General features: G+C 42.0%; 1 protein-coding gene and 1 long non-coding RNA gene across 3 annotated transcripts in view; one reads left to right on the forward strand and one right to left on the reverse strand.

Annotated features, from left to right (window-relative positions):
• The window catches only part of traf2b (Tnf receptor-associated factor 2b), a 44,189-nt gene extending 27,878 nt beyond the window's left edge, over positions 1–16,311 (forward strand). For both annotated transcript variants that reach the window (XM_061876349.1, XM_061876348.1), the window contains exons 7-11: positions 2,608–2,682; positions 2,766–2,972; positions 7,076–7,379; positions 13,731–13,879; positions 13,965–16,311. In XM_061876349.1, coding sequence (XP_061732333.1) covers positions 2,608–2,682; positions 2,766–2,972; positions 7,076–7,379; positions 13,731–13,879; positions 13,965–14,183 — 954 coding nt within the window. In that variant the 3' untranslated portion in view covers positions 14,184–16,311. The remainder of the gene's footprint in view (positions 1–2,607; positions 2,683–2,765; positions 2,973–7,075; positions 7,380–13,730; positions 13,880–13,964) is intronic.
• Positions 15,568–17,237, reverse strand: LOC133536130 (uncharacterized). Its single transcript, XR_009802383.1, has 2 exons — positions 16,638–17,237; positions 15,568–16,496 (listed from the first exon to the last, which is right to left on the reverse strand). It is a non-coding gene; the product is annotated as an uncharacterized LOC133536130 (long non-coding RNA).
• Positions 17,238–19,694: the final 2,457 nt, after the last annotated feature.

The raw sequence follows: 19,694 nt of genomic DNA on the forward strand, positions 1-19,694 counted from the left end.
AGAGCCACATCTGGCTCGCAAGCTATTGGTTCCCTACCCCTGGTCTCATCATCATCAGCCGTTGTCAGTCCACTGCTGGATGAAAGCCTCAGCATCTTTCTGCCATTTGGCGTACTTTTCATGCTGGTTATTAGCCTACACCTTCCATGCTGGCTTTGTGCGGGTTGGAAGGGGTATTTTATATCAGAGATCCTTCTCCTAGATTAATTGCCTTACTGGGGCTGTTGAACTTAGTCCGTCCTGTTGGTTGTCCGCGCCCCATTTACCCAGGGACCCGCTCAGCTTTATGGCGCTGACCGCCCGCCAGTCACAAGAGAAGGTGCAAACGGTTCTTTGTGTGCATTTTATAGACGTTAGTTGGGACTCACTAACCCCACACACAACCTCCCATCTCATGCCTGGATGTAGTTTAACGTCATACCCAGGACTACCCTGGTCTAGAGAGAGGATAATATCACAGCAACTGAGCACATGTGCTACTGTGTGGCGGGCGTACATGTAAGGAGAGGGTGGATTGTCGATATCAGTGGTAGTAATACACTATATTGCCAAAAGTGTTTGGCTGCCTGCCTTTACTCACGTATGAACTTGAAGTGCCATCCCATGGAGTTGTCCAAAATGTTTTGGTATTTTGGAGCATCCAAGTTCCTTGCACTGGAACTAAGGGGCCAAGCCCAACTACTGAAAAACCAACCCCACATAATTCCTCCTCCACCGAATTTCACACTCGGCACAATGCAGTCCGAAATGTAGCGTTCTCCTGGCAACCTCCAAACCCAGACTGGTCCATCAGATTGCCAGATGGAAAAGCGCGATTCATCAGGCCAGAGAATGCGTCTCCACGACTCTAGAGTCCAATGGCGACGTGCTTTACACCACTGCATCACACGCTTTGCTTTGGACTTGGTGATGTATGGCTTAAGTCATACCAAAGACTATAAAAATGGGACTCATTACCTCCCTGCTTGACACTCAGCATCAATGGTTTGAATTGGGGTTTAAATTACCAGAAATGATTCCTGGGTGTGGCCACCGCTGCTGCTCACCGCTCCCCTCACCTCCCATGGGGTGATCAAGGGTGATGGGTCAAACGCAGAGAATAATTTCGCCACATCTAGTATGTGTGTGACAATCATGGGTACTTTAACTTTTTTTTTAGATGCAGCTGCATGGCCATGGAAACCCATTCCATGAAACTCTCTGCATACTGTACGTGGGCTAATTGGAAGATCACATGAAGTTTGGAGCTCTGTAGCAACTGACTGGGCAGGAAGTCTTTGCACTATGCGGTTCAGCATCCGCTGACCCTTCTCTGTCAGTTTATGTGGCCTACCACTTGGTGGCTGACTTGCTGTTGTTCCCAAACTTCACTATTCGTATAATAAAGTTGACTTTGGAATATTTAGGAGCAAGGAAATTTCACGACTGGATTTGTTGCACAGGTGGCATCCTATGACAGTTTTCACAAATGTTTGTAGAAACAGTCCCCATGCCTAAGTGCTTGATTTTATACACCGGGCCAAGTGATTAGTACACCTGATTATCATCATTTGGATGAGTGGCCAAAGATTTTTGGCAATTTAGTGTCTAATCAATAATCATATAATAATTATAATAATCTCCAAATGATAATCATATAACCAATACTGAAGTGATTAGAACTACATTTTAATTTTCACAAAGTAAGTTTTTTCGTCGTTTTCTTTAATGTTTACAAATTTAGGAAATAAAAGTCCCGGGACACAGGAGTACTTGCAGTGTAAAAACCAAAGGACTCAGATAAGTAGTGTTTGCTTTTGTTTAGGTATTGTGTACTTATGACTTGTTTATGATCAATAAAATTGTATGTAATAAAACAGAATAAGGAAGTAGTTCACATATTGACCTGTTCATTGGTCGACCTGCTCAGTGGCTGCCCTGAGACTGGAAGGTTGTGGGTTCAAACCGAGTCATACCAGAGACTATAAAAATGGGACCCATTGCCTCCCTCACTCCGCATCAAGGGTTGGAATTGGGGGTTCATCCATCCATTTTCTACCGCTTGTCACTTTCGGGGACGCAGGGGTTGCTGGAGCCTATCTGAGCTGAATTCGGGCGGAAGGCGGGGTACACCCTGGACAAGTCGCCACCTCATCACAGGGCCAACACAGACAGACAACATTCACATTCACACACAAGGGCCGATTTAGTGTTGCCAATCAACCTTTACCGAGGTGCATGTGTTTGGAGCAATGTTTATCATGTCGTTCCAGACCACAGCAAACATTACCCAGGTTACAAAGATTGTAATAAATCAATTAGAAGAAGACAACCTGTCCTTTCCTTTAACTTGGACACACACATCTATCTATACATTTGGCAGTTTTAAACCAGTAATTTCCAGGAGTTATCTCACCCTCTGAGACAATTACTTAATGTGTTGCCTTACATAAGGCATTTCACTTTTTGCGGCTCCAGCCAGATTAGTTTTGTTGTATTTTTGTATGGCTCTTTCAACATATTGGGTTGCCGACCTCTGTTCTAGGCAATGAAATGCAGAAGTCGTTGATTATGAAATGACTAACTGTCTGGTCCAAAGTTGACTTCCTCCTATTTTTTCTGTTTCAGTTGAGTGATCATAGTCGGGCCTGTGTAAAGTCCAAGAGTGCTTGTTCTTTTAGCCCGGTGGGCTGCAAGTTTGTGGTGAGTCCCCTTGTCCTCCAAACATTCTAGTCCCATGTAACAAAAACAACATTTAGGCCATTATTATTATTACCACCTCATAGACGGACAATGGCAAACTGAACGACCACGAGCACAACAGCGTCATGGAGCACCTGCGCCTGCTGCTGCCCAGGGTTCTGTCTGTGAGCCGCCCCAACACTGAGGCCCAAGGGTGTGGCGAGTGGCAGGAAGACTCGGGTCTGGGTCTGTACAGGGCTCCAGAGGAAGGAGCCTCATCCTCTATGACGTCTGGGGACTTAGAAAAGAAGGTAAGTGGCGAGGGGAATTGATACTACCTACAGCAAAATTAAGACTTCATAGCTTCTGCTGTTATTCACCGGTGCCTTTCACTCCGAGGCCATCAAAATAAAGCTGGGATTTTGCTCCAGCGTGGTCACTATGATGCCGTTTTGATTCTTTAAGAGAACATGTCTGACATATTAACTCATTAGCTTGTTAAAGCTTCTTAGGGCGTAAGCAAAAAATGGCATTACTGGACTAACGGTTACCAATGTAAGGATAAACTGTGATAAAATTACAGAAACCGCGATTGATTACTGCACTTTGACTTTTGGCTGTGGGTATAAAAGACCTGGATTCCTTGCACTGTGGATGTTCCAGTCTAATGCTGAATGAGCTACTCAAGGCCTCCACAGTGTCATGGCATGAGGTGAGGGGGATTAGACATTAAGAATGTCAATATTTGTCAACATCCTCGGTCGTCAACCTCCTCAATGCTGTCTAGTGGGCAGTCTAGGACGCAGTCAGACCTTTTAATCAGTTTATTAAGTCGGTTCATGTCTCTGACCATGCTACACCCAACCCCATAAAACATTAGCATAGAACACCACAAAAGCCACCACAGTGTCATAATAAGTGCACATTGCAGACCCCAAAGGACCTCAGTCTCCTCAAGAGGTGTTGGCAACTTTGACACTTCTTGTACAAGGTGTTTAAGTTGTCAGTCCAGTCCAGTTTGTTGTTGAGGTCAACACCCAGATATTTAAATGAGTCCACTATTTCGATATCTGGTCCCTGTATGTGTGGGTGGTTAAGCTGACTGCCGGAGGTCAATCACAAGCCTTTTGTCTTACTGGTGTTCAAGTGCAGGGGATTACGTGCACACCAGTCGACAAAGCCTGAGGTGACATCTCCGTATTCCTGCTCACTTCCCCCAGACTTACATGTCATCACTGCAGAGTCATCCGAGAACTTCTGCAGATGGCAGCGGTTGGAGTCGTGCCTGAAGTCTGGGGTGTAACGCGTGAACAGGTAAGGTGAAAACACCATCCTTAGCGGAGCCCCTTTGCCCCAAACTACCACATCTGAAGAACAGTTACGCAGCCTCACGTACTACGTTCTGTCGACGAGGTAGTTGATGTTCTGTGCAGCCAGGTGATGGTCCACTCCCGCCTCTTCAAGTTTCAGCTGTAGCATTGCCAGCTGGAAGGTTTTGAACGCGCTTGAGAAGTCTGAGAACATGACTCTCACTGCATTTCCAGTGGCCTCCAGGTGGGTGAGGGCCCGATGCAGCAGGTAGATGATGGAATCATCTAACACAAGGCTTGGAGACTAAGCAAACTGCAAGGGGTCCATTGCTGACACTGTCTGGTCGGCAAAAGTATTCATGAAGTGGGAGGTCATGGCAATGAAGTGGTTCAACTCCTTGGGAAAAGGTGTTTTAGGAATTGGAACCACACATATAGTCTTCAAAAGAGTGGGGACTGTTTCCAGACCGAGGCTCGGGTTAAAAATGTACTAGACCATGCCAGTTAACTGGGCCGCACATACCCTGAGTTGTCTGGAACAAAGGTGGACCACCGCGTACTACGTTCTGTCGACGAGGTAGTTGATGTTCTGTGCAGCCAGGTGATGGTCCACTCCCACCTCTTCAAGTTTCAGCTGTAGCATTGCCAGCTGGAAGGTTTTGAACGCGCTTGAGAAGTCTGAGAACATGACTCTCACTGCATTTCCAGTGGCCTCCAGGTGGGTGAGGGCCCGATGCAGCAGGTAGATGATGGAATCATCTAACACAAGGCTTGGAGACTAAGCAAACTGCAAGGGGTCCTTTGCTGACACTGTCTGGTAGGCGAAAGTCTTCATGAAGTGGGAGGTCAGGGCAATGAAGTGGTTCAGCTCCTTGGGAAAAGGTGTATTAGGAATTGGAACCACACATATAGTCTTCAAGAGAGTGGGGACTGTTTCCAGACCCAGGCTCAGGTTAAAAACGTACTAGACCATGCCAGTTAACTGGTCCGCACATACCCTGAGTTGTCTGGAACAAACGTGGACCATCACGTACTACGTTCTGTCGGCGAGGTAGTTGATGTTCTGTGCAGCCAGGTGATGGTCCACTCCCGCCTCTTCAAGTTTCAGCTGTAGCATTGCCAGCTGGAAGGTTTTGAACGCGCTTGAGAAGTCTGAGAACATGACTCTCACTGCATTTCCAGTGGCCTCCAGGTGGATGAGGGCCCGATGCAGCAGGTAGATGATGGAATCATCTAACATAAGGCTTAGAGACTAAGCAAACTGCAAGGGGTCCATTGCTGACCCTGTCTGGTAGGCGAAAGTCTTCATGAAGTGGGAGGTCAGGGCAATGAAGTGGTTCAGCTCCTTGGGAAAAGGTGTTTTAGGAATTGGAACCACACATATAGTCTTCAAAAGAGTGGGGACTGTTTCCAGACCGAGGCTCAGGTTAAAAATGTACTAGACCATGCCAGTTAACTGGTCCGCACATACCCTGAGTTGTCTGGAACAAACGTGGACCATGCTGAAAAGTATGAACGGCGCGGGCTGGTGCGGAGCGGGGTTTGAATGTGAGGGTGTTGTGGGGCCGAAGTCAAATCTGTTGAAAAAAACTTTCAGTTGGTTGGCCCACTCCTGATCCCCAAAAGCTTGATGACCACTTCCACCTCCTCCATGAGTCCACACTTCACGGAAGTTATTTTGTTTGAGCCATTGTTTGTTTTTGCTCAAAGGGGAACTACACTTTTTTTGGAATTTAGCCTATCATTCACAATATTCTTGAGAGACAAGAACACGCATGTTGTTTTTTTTATTTTTAATTTAAACACAATAAACGCTTGGAAGATGCAACTAATAGGAGTTACCGTTGTAGCCTTCAAAGCACTCCATAACAACCCCTGATGGCTCCTTCCCTGGATCCTCTACAGCTTGCGTATCAGCCTCGTGTAGAAGTGGATGATGCTGTTATCTACCTGCTGTATCGTGCTCACTCTCACCTGAATGGTGGGAGGGGCACTGTGAGAATCATGTTCTTTGATTTCTCCAGTGCCTTTAACACCATTCAGGTAATTCTGATGAGTGACAAGTTGCTCAGGATGGGTGTCAGTTCATCCATTGTCTCTTGGATCACTGATTACTGACAGGCCCCAGTTTATGCGACCTGGGATACTGTGGTCAGTGGTGCAGGTGCTCCACAGGGGACTGTTCTGTCTCCTTTCCTGTTCACCCTGTATACCTCAGACTTCATGTATAGTTCCAGGTCCTGCCACCTGCAGAAACACTCTGATGACTCTGCTGTGGTCGGGTGTATCGGAGAGGGACAGGATTTGGAGAACAGGACACTGATCGCTGACTTTGTGGAGTGGTCTCAGGTGAAACATCTTCTCCTTAATGTGGACAAGACCAAGGAGCCGGTCATTGACTTCAAGAAGAAAATGACACCTGTGGAGCCCATCAACATCCAGGGCTGGAAGGTGCCAGTAGTGGGGCAGTACAAGTACCTGCATGGGAGTCCACTTGAACAGCAGACTGGACTGGAAGGACAACAGTCTGTTGTGAACAGTGCCCTGTACTTTGCAGTGGTTTGTTGAGGTAGCAGCACCAGAAAAAGGGACTTAAACCAGATTGACAAACTGATCCGGAAAGCCGGCCAAACTATTGGCACGCAGTTGGAAACGTTTGTGTCAGTGAGGGACAGGAAGACACTGGACAAACTGCTCGCCATCATGGGCAATCATGCTCACCCACTCCACCAGACAATTGAGGGACAACGGAGGCTCCTTCAACTTCGTTCCCACAGTGTTCGATTTAAAATCTCCATCCAGCTGTATAATCACTCGCCATAAAGCAATAGATAATATCTGTCAATTACCTGACCGCTTCTACGTTAGCTACATCTCTTTATTTATGATAATAATAATAAAAATAATAATACATTACATTTTGATATAGCGCTTTTCAGTGTACTCAAAGACGCTTTACAGGATAAAAATTTAAATTGATTTTCAACATTTTCTTCTGGCGCTTGCATGGCAGGTCTTCATGTCGATTAGACATTTTCCTCTTTTTTTGTCAGTTTTCCTCTTTTTCCTCAAAGGGTGCTCACATGCCTGCATATTTCACGCAGGTGAACGCTTTGGAGAACATTGTCTGCGTGCTAAACCGCGAGGTGGCGCGCAGCTCGGTGACCCTGGAGGCCTTCTCGCACCAGCACCGCCTGGACCAGGAGAAGATCGAGAACCTGAGCAACAAGGTGACCCAGCTGGAGAGAGTCCTGGCCACAAGGGACTTCCAGATGTCTGAAATGGAGCAGATGATGCGAGAGCTTCAGTGGTGCACATTTGACGGCGTCTTCGTGTGGAAGATCTCGGACTTCCCGCGCCGCAGGCTCGACGCCATGAGGGGCCAAACGCCAGCGATGTTCTCACCAGGTGAGCTAGCACAATGACGGCCTCCTGTGGGCTTTATAGCAATATTGTGTCCGTTTATTGCTTATTTACCAATTTGAACACAACCTTTGTCAGAGCATCATAGGAGGAACTCTGCAAAATGTGGTGTGCCACTACGAACATTAGTCACAATAGAGCTGTGTTTTTAACCATAGGGCCGCCCAAAAATATCTGTTTCTCAGCTGTGCTCCGTATGGACCAGAGCGGTACTCAGTTGTATTACACTTTTCCACCACTTGTGGCATGAATGCACTCTCAAACAAACACAAGAAGTCTGGAGCTAAAGTCATAGAGAAGTTTAAGTGCAAAAAAATATGACTCAAGCAGTGAAGCTGTATTTTCATTTTCACTTTTGTTTTATTGAAATCTTTGATACGTCTTTTGATGCACCTGAACACATCCTCAGTTATGTTCCTGGGGTCATAAGGTAGTTTGGGTCTTTCAAGCATCATACACCCTCTCCCAGGTAACCAAACCGTAAAAAAAAAAGAAGTGGTTTGTGTTTGGGTAGCACTTGCTGGTCCTCGCCATGGTTTTTCTCTTTGGATCCAGAGCCATCTCGAGGCTTTCTCAGCTGCTTTGGTGATGTTCTTGATGGCAGAGGATGGTAAATCCTCTGCTGTCAACCTCAATAGACATACATCTTTCCTTCCAGCCTTGTTCACTTAAGATGATGCCCAGGTGTTCCTACTTGGTCTTCTTCCTTTCATGGGCCTCCCCTAAGCTCCATTATTATTATGGTTTTGATGCATTCTGGGACCAGTAGGATATCTGTCTCCAAGGTGGTGCTGGCGGAACCACAGCTGCTTCTCCAGGTCTACAGAGAGCTGCCAGTCTTGTGCAGTTGCCAGGATTCCTGCTGGTGCTCTTTTGCAAACTGCCTTTGGCTGATCTCCTGCTTTGACAAAAGCAAGTGCGCAGGTGGAAGTGCGCACTCTGCTGCGGCTGGTAATACCTTTGCAGGTGGCTACTGCAATCGGTTTCAGCACCTGGTTGTGGTGCCAGGTGTAACGACACTGCCTGAGTTGGGCAGGAGCTCAAATTGTGTTCCGGAGTTCCTCTTACTGAACACAGTTGGCAGTTTGGGGTCTCTGCTTTCCACAGGTGAAGAGGTTCGTTGGGCTAGGCAGAATGTCATAGACTGCCCAGATCAGGAAGCTGATTGTGTGGTTCAGCCTGCCAGGGTATTTTGCGGTCCATTGCATGCACTCACCTCTTCCAGGCCCCCTGCTGACTTAGACCAGCAGCTTTGCTAGTCCTTCATTCTACCGCTGCTGTCCTGACTAGGGATGATGTCCGAAAATCGGTTCTCTCGATTGTTCGCTAAGAAAAGAACCGAATCCATGGATTCGAATCACTTTTTGAGAAACGGTTCCTGTTATCGAAGCCCCTATAGTAAAGAAAAAGATTTGATTCTTTATTTGAATCCCTGGGAACGAATCCCGTGTCACAGGAAATGACGTAGCTCAGTCATTCGGCAGCAGATACAGAAGCAGCAACAGCAATGGACTGTAAAAAACTCTCCAAGGCATGGCTTCACTTTACTAAGAAATATGACGAGGAAACAGCTGTCTGCAATTGCCGCCAGGCTTTGCTTCCCTGGAAGGGGAGCAGTACAACAAACATGTAGAAACATGTTCAAGCCGTACACAACCTGAAGGTTAGAGAAACGTGTCGTTCCTTCGAAATGTGGAGAAGCAGCTAAAGAGATGATGAAGCACACCCCTCTTCCTCTGCTTCAACCTGCAGTCCCAGTGATAGTGCCGGTGAGTAACTAATGGTTAATTTCCATATCTGCTCACTTGTAGCCTTTAGGCTAAAATAATGTTACCTCTTATGTCAACCAGGACTGCAGTAATGTTAGCTAGACTAATGTTACCTAAGTATAGTCAGTGGCTCACGGTAACTACACCCACCAGATCTCTGTGGCGCAGTTATTCGTCTGTATCCAACACAGCTGCCTTGGCACTCCACTTCCTTCTGGTCTTCGCCACAATTCCTGCCAGGGCTACCTTTGGGTCTTTCGAGTCTCTGTACAGCAGCACCTCTCTTCCAGTGACTTCAAGGGCAACCAATGCTTTGTAGTGTTCCCATAGAGGGCAATGTTACTAAATGCTTCTTGGTAACCCCAACCATCTCCTGAGACTGGTCTTGACCTTACTCTCCAGGGTCTCCACAGTGGAGATGGGGACCTCGTAGACAGGAAGCGGCCAGAGTATCCTTGGTAATATACCATACTGGTATATTCACGTTTTGAACTTGCCCGAGAGGCCAGAACTGTCCAATGATCTCAGCAAGCTGTCCAGTTCCTGACTGGTTGATTATACAAATGAAGAGTCTTTAAGGCTGCTGTTAAAGACCTTACCTAAACTCTTCATAGGTTTCTCTGACACTGATGGTATTATTGACCCTTCAACCTAACTGTGACCTTGCCCTTCTTCACCACTAGCGATCTGGACTTTGCTGGTTTGAATCCCATACACGCTCATCGTATGAGTCTTTCCAGCCCTTGGAGGATCCACTTGAATGCTTGTACTGACTCTGGTGACAGTCAGGTCATCCATAAATGCCCTGATTGGGGGCTGGCAGGTTCCTAATTAGGTCCTTGGCCTCTGCACTTCACAATCATGTTTATTATTGCCAGGGCGAACGTGGTTACAGAGCTGGTGCAGCCTGTGATTATCCCCACTTCCAACCTATACCGTTTTGATGTTGCTTCCCCTGCCGTGACTTTTATCCTGAATTGGTTGTAATAATCTAGGATCCAGGACATGGTGTGGCACATTGTTTTGTCATTGTGGTCTGGACCAGCTTGTGTAGGATAGATCCATATGCATTGGGTAGTTATAACCACAGCACTGTGAGGTCTGCCTTATTCTCCCCTGATGAACTAGGCAGTACTAGTACTCCAAGACGGTAAAAATCAAGAACATAAGATTACTAATTCAGGATTAGTAATTTTAGTAGAAAAATTGGGCCCCGAGATGAAAAAGATCAAGAACCTCTGCAGTATAGACAAAAGTGTCGCAAAGAAGGTGACACTGACAGATAAAGCCTCCTGATTAGAGGCAGGTGTGTCACCTGATCACTAATCAAGAGCAAGTTTGGAGAATAGTGCTCAGAAACAGTGGTGGAGTCATTGAAAGATATAACAAAAACAGGAAGTGGAATAAAAATGTCATGACAAACTTGACCCTGGAACAGGTCATCCGCATTGTTGCCTATTGAATTGGTTGGAAAAAACATGTTTTTTTGTTTTTTTTAACTCAGATTTTTTCTTTGGTTTTCAACCCTGAAATTAACCCTCTTTTAGGTTTTACGGCATTCAAAAAACTGCTCTCCGGCGTTATTTACGCACAACTAATTCATGTTTTGTGGAGCCTGAATACAAGAAAACGGATTTAAAATGTATTGAATCACAAGATTGTTTACATATAAACATGGCGACGTAGGACTCAGGCTCACATGTTAGGTTTAGTGGCCCACTAGGCTACTGGAAAGTTACTCAATCATAATAGTTGACGTTTATATGACAACAATCAAGGAAAAGCTGGTATTTATGTAATAAAAAAAATAAAAATAAAAAAAAGAAATTGTTTTTTCCAACAGTTTCACCAAAGAATCTCTTGATTGAAGTACACGTACAGTGTTTTATTTTCTTATAACACAGTGTTACTATTCAAACTGTGTGGAATGTGGCCAACACTATTAAATATATACTTGTTAAATAAAACTTCTGCCTTGTTTTGAATGAATACTACTTTGCTACTTTATTTTAATGGTGGTCATTATGGTGGTAGTTTTTTCTGAGGTGTTACAAAAAAGTTTGAGAATACTCTTCGAGGGCACATTGTTTAGACTTGCTGTAATGTGCATGCCACGCCACTAGTTGGCAATGTAACATTGTGTAAAGAAACACTACACACTGCTTGGCCTTGTGTTGAATCAAATATTTTGTCATTACATTTTAGTAAGTATACTTGCATCGTTCCCAGGGTGCGAATTTTTGCTCCCTCTTTTTCTGTTCTTTTTAAGAAGTTACAAATGTGCAATTCTGAGTATTTATGTGGATATGAAACATGGATTAGTACCAGCTCCAACAACCATCTGGATGTTGCTTTTCCTCAATGTTCACCACTACGACGACTACTACACTGTAAAAATTGACCAGCATTTAACAATATCTTTTCACAATAAAATACTGCAATCAAACTTTACTCTAACATTACCACAGATGTTGTAAAATATCATTAAAAAGTTACAACATTTGTATATTTCACAGCAATTAACTGTTATTTCACAGTAAAATGTAATATCACAACAAATTACAGTAAATGGGTTCCTCAGACTATGTTGGACACTTTTGTACAGTAAGACACACTTTGTTACCGTGGTCTACGTGTGTGGGTTTAGTGTTTTTTTATGTCGTTACCATGCACTCCTTTCATGGACCGCATACTCAGTTAGCATGGTCTATGTGTGGGTTTAGTCTTTTACTATGTTACTAACATACGCTAGTTTCACGGAGCGCACACTCCGTTACCGTGGTCTATGTGTGGGTTTAGTCTTTTACTATGTTACTAACATACGCTAGTTTCATGGAGCGTACACTCCGTTACCGTGGTCTATGTGTGGGTTTAGTCTTTCACTATGTTACTACCATACACTCCTTTCATGGAGCGCACACTCAGTTAGCATGGTCTATGTGTGGGTTTAGTCTTTTACTATGTTACTACCATACGCTAGTTTCATGGAGCATACACTCCGTTACCGTGGTCTATGTGTGGGTTTAGTCGTTTACTATGTTACTACCATACGCTAGTTTCAAGGAGCGCACACTCTGTTAGCATGGTCTATGTGTGGGTTTAGTCGTTTACTATGTTACTACCATACGCTAGTTTCTTGGAGCGCACACTCTGTTAGCATGATCTATGTGTGGGTTTAGTCTTTTACTATGTTACTACCATACGCTAGTTTCATGGAGCATACACTCTGTTACCGTGGTCTATGTGTGGGTTTAGTCGTTTACTATGTTACTACCATACGCTAGTTTCAAGGAGCGCACACTCCTTTACCGTAGTCTGTGTGGGTTTAGTCTTGTACGATGTTACTACCATACGCTAGTTTCATGGAGGGCACACTCCATTAGCTTGGTCTATGTGTGGGTTTAGTCTTGTACGATGTTACTACCATACGCTAGTTTCATGGAGGGCACACTCCATTAGCTTGGTCTATGTGTGGGTTTAGTCGTTTACTATGTTACTACCATACGCTAGTTTCAAGGAGCGCACACTCCGTTACCGTAGTCTGTGTGGGTTTAGTCTTGTACGATGTTACTACCATACGCTAGTTTCATGGAGGGCACACTCCATTAGCTTGGTCTATGTGTGGGTTTAGTCTTGTACGATGTTACTACCATACACTAGTTTTATGGAGCGCTCACTCAGTTAGCATGGTCTATGTGAGGGTTTAGTGTTTTACTACGTTATTACCATACGCTAGTTTCATGGAGCGCACACTCCGTTACCGTGGTCTGTGTGGGTTTAGTGTTTTACTATGTTACTACCATACGCTAGTTTCAAGGAGCGCACACTCCGTTACCGTAGTCTGTGTGGGTTTAGTCTTGTATGATGTTACTACCACACGCTAGTTTCATGGAGTGCACATTCCGTATACTGTGGTCTGTGTGTGGGTTTGGTGTTTTACTATGTTACTACCACACACTCCTTTCATGGAGCGCAGGCTCAGTTACCATAGTCTGTGTGGGTTTAGTCTTGTATGATGTTACTACCATACAATCCTTTCATTGGGCGCACACTCAGTTACCATAGTCTTTGTGGGTATACTCTTTTACTATGTTACTAGCATACGCTAGTTCCATGGAGCGCACACTCCTGTGGTTTATGTGTGGGTTTAGTGTTTTACTATGTTACTACCATACACCTTTCATGGAGCGCACTCTCAGTTAGCATGGTCTGTGTGTGGGTTTAGTCTTTTACTATGTTCCTACCATACGCTAGTTCCATGGGGAGCGCACACTCCTGTGGTCTATGTGTGGGTGTAGTGTTTTACTATGTTACTACCATACGCTCCTTTCATGGAGCGCACACCCCGTTACCGTAGTCTATGTGTGGGTTTAGTGTTTTACTATGTTATGTACACTCCATTCATGGAGCGCACACTCAGTTACAGCTGCCACGGAAGCGGATATGTTTGACCCTTCTTTTGTCTTGGCGGGTGGATACGGGGACTTTCCAGCTGTCCTCCACCCATGTTTGACATCAGTGTGGTGTCATGTGTCGAGTGACGTTAACAGCGTGTTATTGTCCGCAGCCTTCTACTCCAGCAAGTACGGCTACAAAATGTGTCTGAGGTTGTACCTGAACGGCGACGGCACGGGGCGGGGGACGCACCTGTCGCTCTTCTTTGTGGTCATGCGGGGGAAGCACGACGCGCTGCTCAAGTGGCCCTTCAGCCAGAAGGTAGGACCCCCTCCCCCCCACACACCTCACACGCTGACAGTCCCCAGAAAAAGAAGAAACAACCTCACCTGCGGTCTGCCTCCAGGTGACGCTGATGCTCCTGGACCAGAACAACCGCGAGCACATCATCGACGCCTTCAGGCCCGACGTCACCTCCACGTCCTTCCAGCGGCCCACCAGCGAGATGAACATCGCCAGCGGCTGCCCGCTCTTCTGCCCGCTGGGGAAGCTGGCCGACAAGAGCCCGTACTTGCGAGACGACACCATCTTCATCAAGGCCATCGTGGACCTGTCTGGCTTGTGAGGTCGGCTGTGGAAGTTGCACCAAACAGTGAAAGATGAACAGTTGGGATATATATCACTATATATAAAATTATCTGTGATACTACCTGTCACATATCACATATCTATCATATATCCATAATATAATACTATATTATATAACATATATAATATATAGGTGTAAAATATATTTATATATGTCTATTTATATATATTTATCATAGGAGCATTAACCCTAATCTGTGTGTGTATGTATATGTATATATATATATTTCTGTATGTCTCTATGTATGTATATGTATATATATATATATGTATATATACATGCATATATACATAATACACACACATACGTACACATATATATACATACATACATATATGTATGTATATATATGTGCACATATATGCATGTGTATATGTTTGCATATATATATATATGTACACACACACATATATATATGTACACGTATATAAATACAATATAAATATATATATATATATATACACACACACGTATATAAATACAATATAAATATATATATGTCTAAATAAATAAATGTATATATATGTGTGTATGTATATATATATATATATATTTGTGTATATGTGTATACATATGTACATATATATATATGTGGTAAAAATCACAAGACTACTTCATCTCCACAGAACTGTTTCATGATGGGTTCCCTCAATCAGGAGATTTTTTTTTTTCTCCTGATGATTGACGGAACCCCTCATGAAACAGTTCTGTAGAGATGAATTAGTCTTGTGATTTTTACCACACATACATATATATATATAAATGATAAATAAATGGGTTGTACTTGTATAGCGCTTTTCTACCTTCAAGGTACTCAAAGCGCTTTGACACTACTTCCACATTTACCCATTCACACACACATTCACACACTGATGGAGGGAGCTGCCATGCAAGGCGCCAACCAGCACCCATCAGGAGCAAGGGTGAAGTGTCTTGCTCAGGACACAACGGACGTGACGAGGTTGGTTCTAGGTGGGATTTGAACCAGTGACCCTCGGGTTGCGCACGGCCACTCTCCCACTGCGCCACGCCGTCCCTATGTATATATATATATATTTTTTCTTTTCCCCACACATACATATTGCGCTCTACCACGGTATCGAGCACAATTCTCTGGATAATCCAATCAAGATTATATATATATATATATAAATATATATATATATATATATATACTCACTGATTAGGGTTATTGCTCCTATGATATAATATTTAATGTTTTTTACTGGTAAACATGCTTGGCTAACATGTATGACATCACTATAACTAATGACATGCAATACTTACAATTATTATACCTGTTTGTGTCAATCAAAAGAAAACAATATTAGTTCACCTCAAAATGGGGCCCAGGGGCCTCTTTTCGGGTAAAAAGCTATTTTTTTTTTGGCCCTCATCATATTCTAAAAATGTAATTAATTCATTATGAGATTTATTATTAGATATTCCACTAATTGATTTTGTTACTAATAACATAAAAGTTAAATGTTTATTTTCGATAACTCAGCATATATTGGCCGTCATTGGATTGGTTTAAGTATATACATTTATTGGGCGGGAACATTTGTCACCTCATGAGTCAAATTAGAATCGATTTGCGATTCAAACAGACTCTCGCCATGTACTATTTGGTACAGTATTTACAATAAAACAGGTTTAAAAATCTCCTTTTGGTTGATGGCGTGTACGCGCAGCAGAGAGTCAACGTGGAGATTGCCTCAAACGTCTTTTTAAAAATGTATTCAAAAAATATATATAGATATATTTAAAAGGTATGAATCGATTTGGAATCGGATTAAATAAGAATTGCGATTCGGATGTGAATCAAGTATTTGTATTGTTTGAGCATATTTATTAACATGCAACAAGTATGATTGTGTGCCTAATGAAATGGCTCGTGTCACATTGTAGTCATTTGCATATTGTATATTCATTGATGTCATTCTAGAAACAATTGGAAAAAAATGAGCTTTTCATTCACTTCATTGTTTTCCCTTCCGTTCTATATTTTTAAATCACACTTAAGGCAGCTTCCTCAATGTACTCTTGTGAATATGGCTTTATTGTCACAATAAAGGAACAGTTTGTACTGTGCACACAAGAACATTGTGTATTTGTTTCTGCATGCTTGCTCGGTCACACACAGAACGTACTAACTAACCACAGAGAGGGGCAACTAACCTTTAAAGCGTCATCTTGATGCGTCAGTCGAAAGTCATTATCTTAAAGGGGAACTCCTGTTGGTCCCGCATGCAAAGGTTAACTCAATCCAGTCATTGTGTTCCAGCTCTGAAGTAAAGACAATTACATTTGAGTCAGAAAAAAGCTCCATGGAGGTTTAAAGATTTGATTAAACAACCCAGAAAATTATTCTAACAAATGAAAAGTGATTGGACGAAAAGAGAAAGTGAATATGATGAAAAGTATCACCTCAAAGAACCAGAAAGTGCAAGAGTCTGGCTGCAAAAGCAATGTGATTATGACTGGCCTTCTGGATGTCAGCAATGTTTGGAATTTGTGGTATCGGAGTAGAACCACAGCTGTCGCCATAAAGTTCCCCGACTAAAAAAGGCCAGGTGGCTCTGCTGAAACAGAGAAATGGGTTGAAAGGAACAAACGTCATGTCTGAAACAAAAACATCCTAAGCATAATTGATTGGCATGTGTGCACATTTTTGTATTATTATATGTTGTAAATATGTTATTTAAACATTATGTAAATCATACGAAAATATGTATACATTTTTTCTTTTTCAAAATGATGTAAAAAATATTTGCTCTTTTTTGTTTTTCTTTCGTACAGGGCAGTTTTTAGATATTTTTTGCACTGCATACTAATCATTTTAATTAACCGAGACATTTGGGTAGTTTTTATTTTTATTTTACGATTTATAAACAGACACAAGAGCAAACTACAAACCCCGTTTCCATATGAGTTGGGAAATTGTGTTAGATGTAAATATAAACGGAATACAATGATTTGCAAATCCTTTTCAACCCAAATTCAGTTGAATACACTATAAAGACAGGATATTTGATGTTCAAACTCAATACACTTTAATTTTCTTTGCAAATAATAATTAACTTCGAATTTCATGGCTGGAACACGTGCCAAAGTAGTTGGGAAAGGGCATGTTCACCACTGTGTTACATCACATTTTCTTTTAACACTCAATAAACGTTTGGGAACTGAGGAAACTATTTGTTGAAGCTTTTAAAGTGGAATTCTTTCCCATTCTTGTTTTATGTACAGCTTTAGTCGTTCAACAGTCCGGGGTCTCCGCTGTCGTATTCTACGCTTCATAACGCGCCACACATTTTTGATGGGAAACATGTCTGGACTGCAGGCGGGCCAGGAAAGTACCCGCACTCTTTTACTACGAAGCCACGCTGTTGTAACACTTGTCTTGCTGAAAAAAGTAGAGGCGTCCATGATAACGTTGCTTGGATGACAACATATGTTGCTCCAAAACCTGTATGGACCATTCAGCATTAATGGTGCCTTCACAGACGTGTAAGTTACCCATGCCTTGGGCACTAATGCACCCCCATACCATCACAGATACTCGCTTTTGAACTTTGCGTCTATAACAATACAGATGGTTATTTTCCTCTTTGTTGCGGAGGACACCACGTCCACAGTTCCCAAATATAAATTGAAATGTGGACTTGTCAAACCACAGAACACTTTTCCACTTTGTATCAGTCCATCTTAGATGAACTCTGGCCCAGCGAAGCCGGCGGCGTTTCTGGATGTTGTTGATAAATGGCTTTCGCTTTGCATAGTAGTTTTAACTTGCACTTACAGATGTAGCGAACAACTGTAGTTACTGACAGTGGTTTTATGAAGTGTTCCTGAGCCCATGTGGTGATATCCTTTACACACTGATGTCGGTTTTTGATGTAGTACTGCCTGAGGGATCAAAGGTCTGTAATATCATCGCTTATGTGCAGTGATTTTTCCAGATTCTCTGAACCATTTGATGATTTTACGGACCGTAGATTGTAAAAACCCAATATTCTTTGCAATAGCTCGTTGAGAAATGTTGTTCTAAAACTGTTTGACAATTTGCTTACAAATTGGTGACCCTCACCCCATCCTTGTTTGTAAAATGACTTAGCATTTCATGGAAGCTGTTTTATCCCCAATCATGGCACTCACCTGTTCCAATTAGCCTGCACACCTGTGGGATGTTCCAAATAAGTGTTTGATGAGCATTCCTCAACTTTATCAGTATTTATTGTCACCTTTCCCAACCTCTCTGTCACATGTTGCTGGCATCAAATTCTAAAGTTAATGATTATTTGCAAAAAGAAAAATGTTTATCAGTTTGAACATCAAATATGTTGTCTTTGTAGCACATTCAACTGAATATGGGTTGAAAATGATTTGCAAATCATTGTATTTTGTTTATATTTACATCCAACACAATTTCCCAACTCATATGGATACGGGGTTTGTAATATCTTAATATTTATCCATCTATCTTTTTTAATCAAAAATGTTTAAGAATATCAAATTCTATTTAAAATACATTTCTTTATTTATAGGGGCAAAATTTCATTACAGAACATTTCTGTAATTTAAATTTGAATGACACGGCAAAAACAAATACACAATAAGTGACTAAAATGTATCACCAGTTGCGTGGCCAAGTATTTTTTTTTTAATTGTTAGAAGTTGGAAATATGTTAAAGATTATGTTTGAAAATATGAATACTTTTATTTGTTTAGTTTTTTTTTAATAACTAAAAATATAAATCCTTTTTTTTTGTTTCATTTTCGAAATCATTTCAAATATTTGTACTTTTAATTTTCTAAATAATTTAACATACCTTTTTTATTTCATTTTCTAAACAATTAAAAATATGTATACTTAGTTTGTTTCGTTTTTTAAAAGATTTAAGATGTATATATATACTTTTTTGATTAGTTTTCTAAATGTAAAATATACTTTTCTCTTTTGTTTACATCTTACAAATACTGTAAAAATATTTATGCTTTTTGTTTTGGTTTAGTTTTCTGACTTAAAATCACAGGGCATTTTTTGCATACATTGAATTATACCTGAGACATTTTTGGTGCTTTTTTTTCACTTTACAAATGGTATTAAATACATATATATATATATAAACTTTCAAAATATTATTGAAAATGTATCTAAATACTTGTTCAGGTTTATTTTTGGCAATCATTTTAATTCAAATCTGAATGAAATACCACTGGTTTATTTCGACTTGACCCACACAATAGCCAGTAAATATGTTGCAATGCAAGTTTCTCGGAAATGTTTGAGAATTTTGCAATTCCAACTTCCAAGTAACCAAAAATGCAGAAAATGAGGAAACAGTTTCAGTTAGAACAAGACAGTCACTTTTTGTTTACTCAACTATTTTTTAAAGATAAAGTCATGATTGCAGCATTAAACACAAAGAAAAATCTATTCTGATTGAAAAATCCATTTGAATGGAAGTTTAATTACACTAA

This window comes from Nerophis ophidion, linkage group LG17 (assembly GCF_033978795.1).
Source record: "Nerophis ophidion isolate RoL-2023_Sa linkage group LG17, RoL_Noph_v1.0, whole genome shotgun sequence".
In the NCBI taxonomy this organism is placed as follows: domain Eukaryota; kingdom Metazoa; phylum Chordata; class Actinopteri; order Syngnathiformes; family Syngnathidae; genus Nerophis; species Nerophis ophidion.